The sequence below is a fragment of the Arachis hypogaea genome, chromosome 19, assembly GCF_003086295.3.
Source record: "Arachis hypogaea cultivar Tifrunner chromosome 19, arahy.Tifrunner.gnm2.J5K5, whole genome shotgun sequence".
NCBI lineage: Eukaryota > Viridiplantae > Streptophyta > Magnoliopsida > Fabales > Fabaceae > Arachis > Arachis hypogaea.
The window spans coordinates 48,340,308-48,355,284 of NC_092054.1; the positions used below are offsets into that span (position 1 = coordinate 48,340,308).

Genomic DNA, 14,977 nt, shown 5'->3' on the forward strand with positions numbered 1-14,977 from the left:
TTAATGAGTTTGGTTCCTCATATATAATTGTCAAGATATGGTTATTAGACAAGGATAGTGATTTCAATTCCCATGCCTAGCCAAGAGTTGCTTTTATCATTCATATTTGAAAACCCAAAAATCTTGACTACTTTGTCTTAGTTATAGTCACTTATTTAGTTTAGAATAGAATTACTTTGTATGTTATCTTATGAGTTTGGAATTATTTACATTTTGCTCTAATTATTTGCATTAGTATCTTGCATTCCAAGATTACTTGCTTGTTAAAATTCCTAGTTTAATTTCTTGCTCATGACTTGCAACCCCGGATTTCTAACCAATGTTGAAGCACATGTTTGCCCATTCCTTGTGAGACGACCCGAGGTTTGAATACTTCGGTTACTTTTATTGGGGTTAAACTTGTGACAACCAAATTCCCTTCTAAATTTGATACTCGAGGATTGTTGTTGGGAAGAACTATACTTGCAATGGGATTTTATTGAGAAATTCTATACCAACATAGTCCACGGGGCCCATCAATTTACAACGCCAACCACTAAACATTCTCCTCTTACGCTTAATTCCGCAAAGCGCCCTAAGTTGGCCATCTGTCTCAAGCAAACCAAATTCAATTGGGATAATAAAGCTAAGAGTTAGAAGTTTTACTCACTCAAATGAAGGATTAGATGGCAACTTAGGTGGAGGGGTTCCCAACGGTCTTGATAAAGCACGTTCTACTCCTGTCCATCCTCTTCTAGAGGCTTCCACTACTTGGCATGGTTCTTCAAGCTTTACCTCTTGCCAAGCTTCCTCAAGTTCACATTCTTCTTCACCAAATTCTTCTAGCTCTTCCCCATCACTCAAATCATAAATAGGAGGTTGAGTGAAATCTATCTCATCATCAATTCCAAGCATAGTGGGGAAGGATTCATCAAGCTCAAAAGGATCATATGTTGATGCAGAATCATCATAGATAGGGGAACTTGGTGCTTGCCCAACTTCTTCCAAACCTTCAATCACATTGTGCCTTGGAGGTTGTGCACTATTCTCCTCAACACCAATTTCAAACTCCATGAAAGAGGGCTCTTCAACTCTAAATTCCTCTTTGCATCCAACATCTCCTAAATCTTTAACCACTTCATTTTGTACAATAATCTCTACCTCCTCCTTTCTTTGAACTTGTTGTTTTAACTCCTCTTCTTCACCTTGAAACTCCAAAATCTCCTCCTCATTGTGCTCCTCAACTAATCCTCCACATTCAATAATGGGAGTATCTTGGATACTTGAGTACATTGAGGTAAATTGGCTCATCACTTCGGTCAAGTTAGCTGTGAATTCCCCTAACATCTTTTGTTCTTCTTCTTGCCTAAGACACCTAGCTAGAAGTTCTTGTAGTTCTTGCCATAGGGGTTAGAGAGATTGGTCCACTGAATGTGGTGGTGGAAGAGAGGGTTCATCATTTGAGGGAAAGGCATTGTAGTTGGAAGGTGGTTCATATTGGTGAAAGTTTTGAGGTGGTGTATAAGAAAATTGTGGTTCTTGGAAGTATTGGTGTTGGAATGGTGGTGGCTCTAGGTATGGTTCGTATATTGGTTGGTATGGTGGGTATGGGTTAGGATCATATGGAGGTGTTTGGTGGTATGAGGCTTGTGAGTATAGTTTTTGAGGATTATGTTGAGGGAAGGGGTCATATGTATGTGGTGGTTTCGGTTGACAATCACAATAAGGATCACCACACACATTAGATTGGTACACATCTTGGGGTGGCTCTTACTCATAATACATTGGTGGGAGTTGTTGCCATGAAGGTTGATCAAATGCTTGAGGCTCCTCCCACCTTTGATTGTCCCATCCTTGATGTATGTTGTCATTGTAAGTTCCATCTCCTACAACATAGTTGTAACCACACTCATAGCCAAAAGGATGAGAATTCATAGTGAAAGAGAAAATAAAAACAAAAGCTAACAAGAAATAAAGAAAACAAAGTCCTACAACTAGCAAAATCTAACAAAGAAGTAAAAGGCAAACATATTCACATATATACAATAGCCAATAACATAGCACCATTGCAATTCCCCAGCAACGGCGCCATAAATTTGATAGTAAGAATTTGTACCGGTTCAGAATTTAGCAAAATAATTTTGTTGTGAGCATAGCTACAAACCGATAGTCAATCCTCGAATCAAATTTAAATATGTTGGTTGTCACAAGTACAAACCCCAATAAAAATTAACTGAAGTATTTAAACATCGGGTCGTCTCACAAGAAATTACAATGAAGTGAATGATTATTAGCTATGAAGGAATACGGGGGGTTTGATTTGATGAAAAGAGCAAGGAAATAAATGGCAAGAAAAGTAAAGAAACAATTAAAGAAAGCAATTAATAAAAGAGAGGCATTCATGGCAAGGATTAAGAATATAGGCTTTCTATCCTAGCCACTAATCATAACAATAATTAACAAGAATTTATGTTATTTTGGCATCCCTAACAATGGAAGAAAGTACAATGTTGTCTTCACACGAGAGAAAGTCAAATAAGACTAGCTAATCTCACTCCAAAAGTCCTAATAAACTTACTAATTGAATTAGCAAAAGATTAGCGTCAATGGAAACAATACTAGCTAACAACTCTAGATCACCAACATAGGTTGGGTCTTTAATGACTCAAGATTACCTAATTTCTCTTTCCAAGGCAAGAATGCTCAAAAATCTACTCTAACATCCTTCCAAACATTTTGTCAAACACTTGGAAGGCAAAAAAGGAAAGCATGGTAAAATTGCAAGAATCATAAATCTACAACTACCCAATTGTAAGAAAACAATAACAACAACTCAATTAACAATAAAAGAACATCAAACAAATTAAATTCAACAAAATGCTCATTAATAAAATTCACTACTACCCAATACAAGAAATTAACAACAACAACTAAGGAAAGCACATTGAACATGAAATACCTCAAAATTGTATTAAAGAAGAATTAAATCCACAAGAGTTCATGACATAAAAATAACCAAAATGAGAAATTAATAAGAGAAAAGAGAAGAATTAAGACAATGCAACAAGGAATTGTAAAGGAAACAAGATGAAAACAAGGAATTAAACCTAGATCTAAGATGCAATTAAACCTAAGAATCCTAATTCTAGAGAGAAGATGGAGCTTCTCTCTCTAGAAACTAAACTACATGATGCTAATTTACAACTAAGTGCTCTCCATTTGCCCAAGCTTGAATTCTGCATGAAATAGTCTCAGAAACGAGTTGGATTTGGGCTTGGGCAGCTCAGAAATTGCCCCCAGCGTTTTCACTTTAAGTGAGTGACGTGCCGAGCGTCACGCGTGCGCGTGGGTGACGCGTGCGCATCGCTGGCCAAAATTTCTCCTCATGCGTACGCATGGGTGACGCGTGCGCGTGACTTGCAGATCTTCAACTCACGCGTACGCGTGGATGACGCGTGCGCGTGGCCCTCAATTCTCGAAATTATCATTTCTTTATGAATTCTCCACTTTGCATGCTTTTCTCTTCATTTCTTCCATCCAATACTTGCCTTATGAACCTGAAATCACTCAACAAACACATCAAGGCATCGAATGGAATTAAGGTGAATTAAAATCACCAATTTAAGGGCCTAAAAAGCATGTTTTTACACTTAAGTACCAATTAAAGGAGAATTACAAAAACCATGCTATTTCATTGAATAAATGTGAGAAAATATGATAAAATCTCCTAAATTAAGCACAAGATAAACCACAAAATTAGAGTTTATCAACTGTCTGCTGATTTAACGCTGTTAGTCTACCGTACACATTTCGTGGTATCTGGTTTGGCCAACCAAATGCTATGGGTTTGTGTATTGGGAAAACTAATAGGTTATCAAAGACAAATTCGAATTGGAAAGTGATGGGGATCGCTAAGTTTAGAAACGTAATTTTAGGGAATGGTTCTATTTTGACGTATGCTCTTTACTCGTGCTTGGCATTATCTCTTTCTCTATCAATTGCATTAAGATTTCTTGTTCTTTATTTCTTTCTTGGAATGGGATTGACTTATTTGCCCACCCTTTATCTTATCATTCATGCATGCCCTTACTTAGTTTTGTATCTGGTTGTATCATAAATCTTTTGAAACGATTATGCTTATCACCATTTATAGCCTTTTTCACAAATTCCTTACTCCTTGATTTGATTCTGGATTTGTTCTGATACAACAAATGATTCTTGGGTCTCTAAAAATATTAACTCTTGATTTCATCTACTCTCACTTGTGAACTTTGTGTTCTTGTCCTGAAATAAACTCATTCCACCACGACAACGATCCTTAGATCTTTGAAAAACATCAAAAATATTCCTTTTAACTAGTGTATGCCGACGGATGCGCTATAAGTATGCCACATTGTTTGACGAGTCATGTATCCTTCTTTTTCTCATCTTGAAATTTCCTGTTTCACTGCTTTTCTTAAATGTGATTTGAGTTTTCTTATGCGTAATTTGATTGATCATACTCTCAGTTTCTCTTTTTTATTTTTGCAACACAGTTGCTGAATTCACATTCCTCCATAAGAGCTATGAAACCCTTGAGACAATTTGAAGTTGCTCCGCAGTGATACGTCACATTTTATGAAATTCTCTTGGAGTTTTGTATTAGATCTTTTGACGAACAATTTAGTTGGTTCTTTCTACAAGGTTGTCGTCGATCTTGCGTTTCATTACGTGGATGATATAATTTCTTGATCAACTCTGAACCTGTTTTTGTACAATATAACTTTCTTTGTAAAGTTCTCCCTGGTTGGACAACATCTGCTCCTTCTTGCAAATCCGGTTCAATAAAATTTCACAGGTGATGAGCCTTCAAATGGATAGACATCAAAGTCTCCCAATAATTATAATCAATTTTAGCGGCCACTACAAGAAAAATTACTTTTAGTGGCCATTTATTTTGCTTTTATCGGCAATAAAAATAGCCGCTAATACATTTACCGGCAATTAGACATTAGCCGTCTTATGCTTTGCCGGTAAAGACCTTTTTAATGGCCGCAAAAAGCATATAACTATTAGTGGCCATTTTTTTGGCAATTTATATAGCCACTAAAAATAATTCTAAAATTACAATGTTATTCATTTTTAGCAGCCATTATTATTGCCGCCAAAACCCATTTTACTTGCTGCTAAAACCCATTTTACTGGCAATTTATATGGCCACTAAAAATAATTCTAAAATTATAATGTTATTTACTTTTAGTTCCCATTATTATTGCCGCTAAAATTTTAAGACTTTTTTTTAGTTATATTATACTCAATTTTGTAGAAACAACGAAATTCCTTTTTTTTTCCTGGAATTTCAATTATTTGTGCCAACAATTATTATTATTATTATTATTATTATTATTATTATTATTATTATTATTATTATTATTATTATTATTATTATGCATAATATAAATATACTAAAATTAATTATTACAAAATGAGATATTTCATAAAACTTAAAATATTGATACACAAATTTCTCTTAAAAAATAATAAATCATGTTACAAATCTAAATAACAAAAAATGCTACAAGCCTATAACTATATTACATCAAGTTAGGATATAATGGTAGCAAGGGAGAAAATAAAAGAATGAACATAAGTTATATATAAGTAACAAGTTGCCCCTGCATCAGAAACAGAATAGGAAGCCATTGTCTGCAGTAACAATTCAAAACAAACAAAATAAAGAAATGAATAAAAAGAGAAATCAGGAAGTCATCATTGGCAATAACAATTAAAATGAACAAAACTTAAATCAATAAAATTAGCCTATGCTCGTACCTGAAGCCACTTAAAGTGTCAATTATCTATGTATAATGAATCAAAGAAATTTGGTTAATCAAAATGAAAACAAACCATATGAATGTTCTTCAAATTTTTGCTTCCATCTCTCTTCATAAAGTAACTTGGCCGTATATATAGACACAGCACACACATTCAACTTGAAGAAATTAGGAGTACAGATAATCAACTAATTATTATAAAGTAACAATAATGTAACTCTTATATGATAGTTGATTATAGACAAGCTGCAACAAAGTAACATTGACCATTTGATCCCAAATATTTTTTCCCAAAAATCAACACATTGAATTAAAACTAAAGTAACAATAATTTTCCAATAACAATAAATTAAAACTTGTCTTGAGATAATTATTCATCATTGATGAACATAATTGTAGTGCATCCCATTTATCTGCAGCATAAGCAAAAACCAATTTAGCTTTATTTGGGATCCCCTCGTTTGATTCCACGTGATCATCTTGTCAACATAAGAGTTGAAGGCAGTGAGCTAAACCAGCTTATGCTCTGAGACCTCATTTTTCACTCACAGTAAGCCACAAAATACTTGCCAAATTCCAGTAAAGCAGAATGCTTAAAGAGAATAAAATCCTTCGACTAGTTAAACTTACAAGAATTAGGAAGTCATTAGTCAGCCTATTCTCACGATCAATGTCCTTATCCTGATTGTTTCCACAATTTTCACTGCAAAATTGTTTATAAGCCATAAGAATCACAATTTGGATCCAACATGCTCCCTCATCCCAGAAAAATTAAAAGTAAGAATTTAAACCTTCTCCCAATAACAAATCGTGCAACAATGCCCTTCCATCCTCCAGTTTCTTCAAAGCTACACCTGCAAAGAAAGAACTATTAATGTTAAAACCACCTCTAATCCACAATCTCAGTGAGCAAACCGTGCAATATTAATCATGGCAGAGTAATTTACAATGTCAGTGATTTCTAATTAAGCAAGAGAAAGAACAAAACATATATAATTACCACTTCCCATCCAGACATTGCGAATGGCGTTCCTATTCTTCTGGTGGCCAAATGTTGTGAGTACACCTATCATGACCAAAGGCTTTCCCTCAGAGTAAATCCCATTGGTCTCAAGTAGTTGCTTCAAAAGAAAACCCTCATTCCTAGCAGCAGCAAGTTCCATCTCAAGGGAATAGAGCTTCTTGTGTTGTTTCCTAAACAATCACACGATGAAACAAGTACTGAACAAGTTCCAAGCATGAAATGATCATCATTAACAAATATCCAAACAAGAATTAAGAGATCAAGTTGAGTGAACCTGCAGATTATGATCTTCAAGGTATCTTCTACTGATATCGCAGATTGTCCCTATAACAGTTAACAGAACGAAACCCTAAGCATGATTAGACTAAAATGAATAAAAATCATATTGTTAGGAACTTGAAGAATTACCTGGCCAGTGATCCTGTCGAGCTGTTTGATTGCAATTCTGGTAAACATACCAAATACCAACTTTAGCTTCCCAGCTCCATTAATTACAGTATCAGTGGCCCGATACTGATCACCAAAAGCATTTCAAATGGCCCGATTCAAATTCCATTATCTAAAAACAATTTAAAAGTGCATTACTATTGCATCTTAGAAGGTTCAACACACATTCATGTTCAAAAACATGGACATGACCCTAAAATAATGTGTCCTTGATGTAAAATGAGCATAAGTAACTTGATCAAAGTATTGTCCTTCAAAGAATCATCACCATCGTCATCTCAGATCACAAACCAAGAAAGTAATAATAATTAAGATTACAAAAATAGAATTCATCAAATCTGGACTTAGGAATTCCAGTAATCAATCCCTAATAGAAAAAAGATAAAATTAAAAATTAAAAAGGAAATTGGTAAAGCAAGAATTGAGGCCCCAGTCAACAATTTAATATATAACTTCCATGATGCAGGAGTCTCACTAACTTGAATTAACTTGAATCACGGTTAATTAGAACCGTACCTTGGGATCGGTACTCAGAGGCCTTCTGGCGAAAATCACGAGCGACGAGACGCGCAGCTTCGTCTTTGGCTTTGGAGACGATTAAGAGGCCGTGCAAATGCAAGATGCTGCGAGGCGTGTACTCAAACTCTGGGACGGGTTTGTCGGCGGCTTCTAATGTCTTCGCCAACAACTCACTCACTTCCTCGATCCGAGAAGACGCATCGGAGCCGCTCTTCGGTTCTGGCTCCGCAGGATTTTGATCGGCCATTCATAATTCGAGCTGGAAGAGACAGAGTGCGAAATGAGAGGTAATTTTGGGATTTGTATTGACGTCACAGCTTGTTGCTGAAGATCGGCGGTGTCAAAGAAAGGCGTAGATGTCAGAGGTTTGGGCATTGCTACTAGATCTAGAGATAAGTTAGTGGAAGAGGCGCCTTTGCTCGACGGTGGTGGCGATGGCGGCAGCGACGGCTACAATGAGATTAGGGTTTTGGCGGTGAGACTATTTTTCACCTTCAACATAAGCTAGATCCCTTTCTCTCTGAATATCTGAATCAACATTTTTTACGCCAAAGTTCTAAGAAGCACAAGAAATAACTCATTAAAAAAATATATTTTAATGATAATAATACTGGCCATAACTCTTTGGCCACTAAAAATTTTTTACAAACAAAATTTTTTTTGTATTTATTAGTGGCAATAGAAACAATTGCCATTATAATATATATATAGTAATAAAGGCAAATATATAATTACCACAAAAACATAACTTAAATTAAAAAATTAGTGGCCATTATATTATTGCCACTAAAAATTTGTCGCTAAAACACATTTTGTTTGTAGTGACACTCCCACCTATGATGATGCAAGCGCAGAGGAGCGTGAAGAACACGCAAGGTGCCAAGATGGTGCTTGTGCTGGGATGGCTTCAGCTTGGCGCAAAGCCATCTTTGGAGTTTAAGGACTACTGAGTTGAGTTTGAATGCCTTATTTCTAAGTTTCAGCAGCTGTGGTGACCGTTTTGGAAATGAATGCAGTGGAGACTTTGTTCTTGAAGGACAAGAATTGAAGAACGGTCGGTAGTTGGAGCTTGTTATACACTTGCACTTATGTTTGTTGCTTCTTTGAGCAAAGTAATATGTACACTAAATATACGTGTTGTTTTTCCTTTTTCTTGATTTAAACGTCAATTATTTTTGGATAAGTTATGAGTTTATCGATATTTTGGATTAGTTATCACTTATGAGAATAATTGATTAATGATTTATTTTTAACAGACTCAGTAATAAATGAATTGTAAACCGTTTACCATATGTAAGTTCACCACATAAAAAAGGTTTATTTGTAGTACTAATGATGTTATTTATGATAAAAAAAAATGCTAAGTGCATACTAAAACGCAATCATTAAATTAGTTACAATGCATTTAAATAAATACACATATAGTTTAACTAATTTTTAATGTGTATTTTATATTTCAATATATATTTTATATAGGTGATTAATTTTGGTATATACTAATAGGAAAAAGCTCTACAATAATTTTTTCATCCAAACTATCCAAGTAACTTCAATCAGACGAGCCTCCACAATTCCCTTATGCGTTTGTTATACACGCGCCTCATATAACGTATATAACGCCTTCTGCTGCGTGATAAACCTTTCTCAACGTAAACCTTGTTCACTTCTCGCGTTTTCGTTCTTCTTCTTCTTCAACCTAATAAAATTCGTCGTTCTCCTCTTTTCGCATTTTTCTTCTCTGCTCGCATTCTTCATTATTGATCTATATTGAATTCAACGTAATAAGAATGGAAACAATGAATGATTCAACTTCAAATCAGTTGAATGAGGTTATTACGTTGAGACAGCTAGGAAATAATTGCTGCATGCTATCACAATAATCTTAAACACTAAACAAAGTAAAAGGAGGCTACCGAACCGAACAACATTCATCTGGTGAATCAAAATCACAAAGGCCATCGAACCGAACAATGTTCTTGTGGTGAATAAATGGTGATCAACTTTCAATCAACAAGAATAGTATTTCTCCTCCTCCTTCTTCTTTCAAATTCGCGCACGTAAATTCTTCTTTCGTTATAATCATCACCAACAGCACCAACATTTTGCTCGGTTAAGTGGAGTTGCTCATTTTAATTCACTTGATTGTTAATGTGTTCAGTTGAGTTCTTGTGCATGCAAAAATGTTTTTCTTACTGATTGAATGCTTATCACATTTATTCAGCACATGATTGGTGTTCGGTTCAGTGGTGTTGACCATTTCGGTTCACTTGATTGTTATGTGTTCAGTTAACTTCTTTTGCATGGAAAAATACTATTCTTGATGATTGAATGTTTATGACATTTTATTCAGCACATAAATGTTGTTCGATTCAGTGAAGTTGCTCATTTTGATTTACTTGATTGTTAGTTTGTTCAATTGAGTCTTTGTGCATGTAGAAATATTTTTCTTGATGATTAAATGTTCATGACGTTTTATTCAGCACATGAATGATGTTCGGTTCAGTGGAGTTGGCCATTTCGATTCATTTCTATTCTGCACAATTCAAAACTCTTTTTCCTCACCTTCTTCACCAGGGAGAGAAAGAGGAAAAGACAAAAAAAAATACAACAGCAATAACAACAAAAGAATGAAGATAAGGAGAAAACACGTGAAGAAGAAGGAACGCGAAAAAGAAGGAGAATGAGAAGGAGGAGGAAGGTGAATATCTGTTGCTGTTTTCTTCATTTCTGGTTGTTCCTTGCCAAATCTTCTCGCGATTCTTCTCCAGTAGTGGTTTTTGCAGAGAACGTGACTGAAATTTGAGTGATTTTGAGAGAGATTCGAAGAGAATGAGCGGTTTCGTGTTGAAAAAGAAGTAACGTTTTTTCATAATGGGCACGAAGTAACGAAGGGTTTTCGGGCGTGCGTTTTCACTCGTCATTAATGCGCGTGACTCTATTTGGGCTTGTGCCAACTTGGTTACATGGATGTGTTGCGCGCCCCATACTAATATTATGTTGTTATAAAATAAACCTCATAGCTTTTAATTCCATAATTGTTCCTTCCTTACTAACAAACAAATTCAAACTATGATTAGCAAATGTCATGAAGATACATGGAAGTAGCAAAACATCGATATCTAAATTTGACAGAAAGCTACTAGTCATTGGTGTGCATTTATTACTTTAATTTGGAAGCTGGAATTATTTCTGAAAACTTAAAAAAAAAAAAAAAAACTAACATTCAGAACAGTGCAAAGTGAATTGATGTTTGTATTTTAACGTTATCAGCCATTCATACAAGTGAATGCCAAAAGAATCAAACTGATCTTCCATACACTGGAGCTTTTATATATAATATTAGTACAAAAATATTGAGAACCGCTACTATAGCATAGGAAAAATGAGCGACACTGTGAAAGTAACAAGTTAAGAAATTCGAGCATATGACTAGAGAATTTTAAGCGATACAGCAGCAGATCGAAGTTTTACACCATCACTGTCCCATTTGGATTGTGGCGCCGTTGCTCCGGCAATGATTGCCTGTACAATATAGAGGACCAGAAATTTATGCAGATGGAAATGGAATTATAGAAAAGATTTGCATGCATCAGTAGTAAGGATTTACTTCATCGGTACTGTTGTACTTGGCTATAGCCTAGAGGGCCAACTACCTAGAGTTGCTGACCTAAATTGTTCATAGATTAACTTGTATTCCATATGTGCTATCAATATTAAACTATTTTACAGACGTCTAATCTTATAGTTGAATGGTCATTCAAAACAAAAAACTAGTTGGAGTTTTAATTATTCTGTTAGTCCTATAGTTCTATCAATTTTTTAACTAGATCCTTATATTAGATAAAAAGTTTGTTACTGACTCCTTATATAAGATAAAATTTTTTAATTAGATTCTTAGTAATAATTATTTTTCAGAAAAAAAAACACTAATCTTAAAATATTTTGCTTTTAGAATATTTCGTAATTCATTCTACATCAAACACAAAAACAAATATTTAAAAAAAGTTTGTATTTTTATAACAAAAAATAGTTAGAAAAGACTTCATTAAAAGTTTTTATCTAATATGAAGACCCAATTACAAACTTCTACATTATAAAGATCTAATTGAAAATTTGATGAAGGAATAAGGACTAACATAGTATTAAACCATAGTTAAGTGACGAGTCTAAACTTTTATAAAAGTTATTGACATCGATATAATGATATCTGCAAATTCCAACTTGCAAATGTAGTAACATACCTTTCCACCACTGACACCTGCAACTAATGCTATGTGCTGCTCATCTCTACCAAATTCATAGAAATAGTAAGTCCTGAAATCAGAAATGGCAACGCTGCGTTAAAGAGTTATAGGGGGGAGAAAAGACTCAATGTGGCATGTAATAGAGCTCAACAAGGTTGCTTCTAGATGACATACAAATTACAAAATTAATCAAGCCGTAGATAGTTGTAGACCTTCATTTCTTTAGACACCCCTTTTTTTTTTCTTCACCGTTTTATTTTTAAAAATAGAAATTCCTACATGGATTTTATCCTCAAAGACAAAGCCTTTGACAGGTTGACCTATATAGTTCAAGTCTTCTTTTCTTTTTGTGTGTCTCTGCGATCGATATCCAAACTCTCTTGTAAGGAGTCTTACTAATCCAGTTCTAACTCTCCCAGCATCGGTTTTTATCTTTTACCCAAGACTCACACTCGAGACTGCAGAAAAAGAGACAAACTTACCTATCACTTGACCAACCAAAACTTGGTATAACTCAAGTCACTGAAAACCAACTTACCTAAAGCCATCATCTTCCTTTATTTTTATGGATCGTGCAGCATAAAGTGTTGCACCACCTACAAGTAAGTCAAGGGCTAACTAAGAAAACAAGAGAACTAAGAAAAACAGAAATCGCAATTAAGTGCATCATATCGTTTAAGTAACTTAATGCAGCTAGATAATGCTCTATGCCACAAAGATAAACTTAGAAGGAAAAATCATCTTTCAGAACCAATGCAAGGCATACAGATTACAGAAACTTAAATATGCACCTGGAACAAATATTTTTGCTGTGTCCTTTAAGGAGCCTAAATCAGTTATATCCTGAGCCTGCGCTGGTCAAGAAGAATATGTTATTTTTAAGTTCTCTCTGGATTTTATATCAAGAATCAAACAACAAAAATAAATCTATTCTCAGTTACACTGACTTGTAAAAACATTGTTACAGGAACAGATGGCAGATAGACAACACATATTCTTAGCGAAAGACAGAGATACCCAAAGTTTAAATAGAACACATCAGATCAATTTCTTATCAAGAGAAGAAAGTTCTTCAAGTTGTCGGTAACTAACGAAAGCGAAATCTTGCACCAAGAAAGACTAATGCTAGCTTGATACTCAACCGTAAAGGAACCAAATGGGGAACAATTGAAAAGGATAAAGAAGATAAAATACAAGGCCAAGCCTTTGCAGTGGCATTGAAAGCTTTTTCTGATGTGCGATATGCAAAATGCCAAGTCTTTGTTATTAAAATTACAAGTATTTCTTTGGAGAGAATTCAATATGCAATATGCAAAATGAAGAACTTGATACAAAGGTAAATAAGAGAACCGAGGTAACTATAAGTAATAATGTAACGGTTTGATTACCTCTAAGAAGGTGATTTTAAGTTGATTGGTCGGTCGAGTAACAACACTCAGAACCTCATATCTGTTTCCAACCGAAGACAACATGCTGAGGTTTCCATCTAAACATATCTAAATGCATATCAAGAAAAGAAGCATGGTATTGGGAGTTTTTCTAATCAAAATACCCATCGGGAGATGCAAATCGCGCAGCAAATGTCTTTGGCTTCACCTTGTCTCCGTAAAGAGACAGCCCAGCATTAAAATCCTACAAGCAAATGGAGGACCAGCTCACTCAACTGAACATTTCAATTTTCAACAGTAACATTGTGTTATCACTGGCACACTCCAAGTTCCTAACTATGTATTCATATTCTTTCACCAACCACTTTCAATTGTTATAATAACTAATTTTCCAAAAAATTGGAAAGACTTGAACAGAGAAATAACGATTAATTTTAACACAGTACCGATTCAAAGTGTTTACCAACAACTAATCACATCACATCTTACACAAGAAAATCATATAGAACTAATGATATTGCCGATTGAAATGCTAATCCCCCAATATTACACAACCAACACTGAAGCCAATATTTAACATGAGAAAAAAAAAATCCGAAACTCTTAATAGCAAAACATCCGAAACACAATTAGAAGAACCATCCAAAATATAAACTCAACAAAAGCTCATTTTAGTTTGCTTTGAGCTTGTTTGGCAACTTATTATATTGTTGGCTGAAATAGGCTGCTAAAGTGTTGGTTCCCTAGCATTACTCGTACAGAATATAGTGCAGTTAGTTTGAATGAATGAGTTACCTCTGGTTCCATGATATCCTGAAAATCAGGAGGGACTCGAATGGCGAAGCCATCACCATAGAACTGAAACCAAGATTTGGTGTTTTCGATGGCAGAAAGGAGAGGCTTGGAGGGCGATACTTGAGCTGAAGAGTGGAGAAGTGGAGCTTGTGGAATGAGGGCAATGGCAATGGAAAGAAAAGGAGTTTGGAGAAAGAGGGTCCTTCTAGAGGTGAAAGGGAACAAGTGTTTGGTGGTTGTGGTGATGGCGGGAATGGGATTCGGAGTTTGGAGACTGAGAATTGCCATCAAATGAACCCTTGATAATTATGATAACGTGGGGTATCATTCTTCAGAACACCATGTCTTCGAGTCATTTCTAATTTTCTATGGAAGAATTTTTATTGAAAACCAAACCGCCAACGGATCCCGTTATACTAATAGGTCAAATCATTTAATCCAACAATAAATATTTAAAATTATAATAAAAATAAAAATAATAACTCATAATTAAGGTTGGAAGCTAGGTTGTGCAAAAAAACTGGTTTCACTGAACTGAATTTTAACTGAACTGAAACTATCTTAAATAAACCAGTTTTTTTAAATAAAAAACTGAATTGAAACCATAGTTTTTATGAAAACCAGTTTATTAAAAACCAATTTTTATGGTTCAGTTTAGTTTTAAACCAAATTAAAACTGGTTTTATTTAAACTCTAAAATTAGTTTTTACATACTCTTTCTCTCTCTCTACCTTCACTTTCTCTCTCCTCTTTCTCTCTCTCTCTCTC

General features: G+C 34.8%; 2 protein-coding genes across 5 annotated transcripts; both read right to left on the reverse strand.

Moving 5' to 3' along the window:
- Positions 1-5,433: 5,433 nt before the first annotated feature.
- Positions 5,434-8,914, reverse strand: LOC112776267 (hydroxyproline O-galactosyltransferase HPGT1). Of its 4 annotated transcripts, XM_025820358.3 has the most exons (8): positions 8,617-8,914; positions 7,780-8,338; positions 7,225-7,375; positions 7,091-7,140; positions 6,793-6,986; positions 6,584-6,646; positions 6,423-6,495; positions 5,434-5,664 (listed from the first exon to the last, which is right to left on the reverse strand). In XM_025820358.3, exons 3-7 carry the CDS (start codon positions 7,270-7,272, stop codon positions 6,443-6,445), a joined length of 408 nt encoding a protein of 135 aa, XP_025676143.1. In that variant the 5' UTR covers positions 7,273-7,375; positions 7,780-8,338; positions 8,617-8,914; the 3' UTR covers positions 5,434-5,664; positions 6,423-6,442. The 4 variants fall into 4 exon arrangements, with proteins under 4 accessions (XP_025676143.1, XP_025676141.1, XP_072083380.1 ...); XM_025820356.3 differs by having other exon boundaries at positions 5,434-6,495; XM_072227279.1 differs by lacking the exon at positions 8,617-8,914 and having other exon boundaries at positions 7,780-8,612.
- A 2,090-nt stretch (positions 8,915-11,004) lies between these two features.
- On the reverse strand, positions 11,005-14,607 carry LOC112779809 (uncharacterized). Its single transcript, XM_025824158.2, has 7 exons — positions 14,210-14,607; positions 13,579-13,658; positions 13,415-13,475; positions 12,818-12,875; positions 12,565-12,622; positions 12,024-12,096; positions 11,005-11,304 (listed from the first exon to the last, which is right to left on the reverse strand). Exons 1-7 carry the CDS (start codon positions 14,495-14,497, stop codon positions 11,212-11,214), a joined length of 711 nt encoding a protein of 236 aa, XP_025679943.1. The 5' UTR covers positions 14,498-14,607; the 3' UTR covers positions 11,005-11,211.
- Positions 14,608-14,977: the final 370 nt, after the last annotated feature.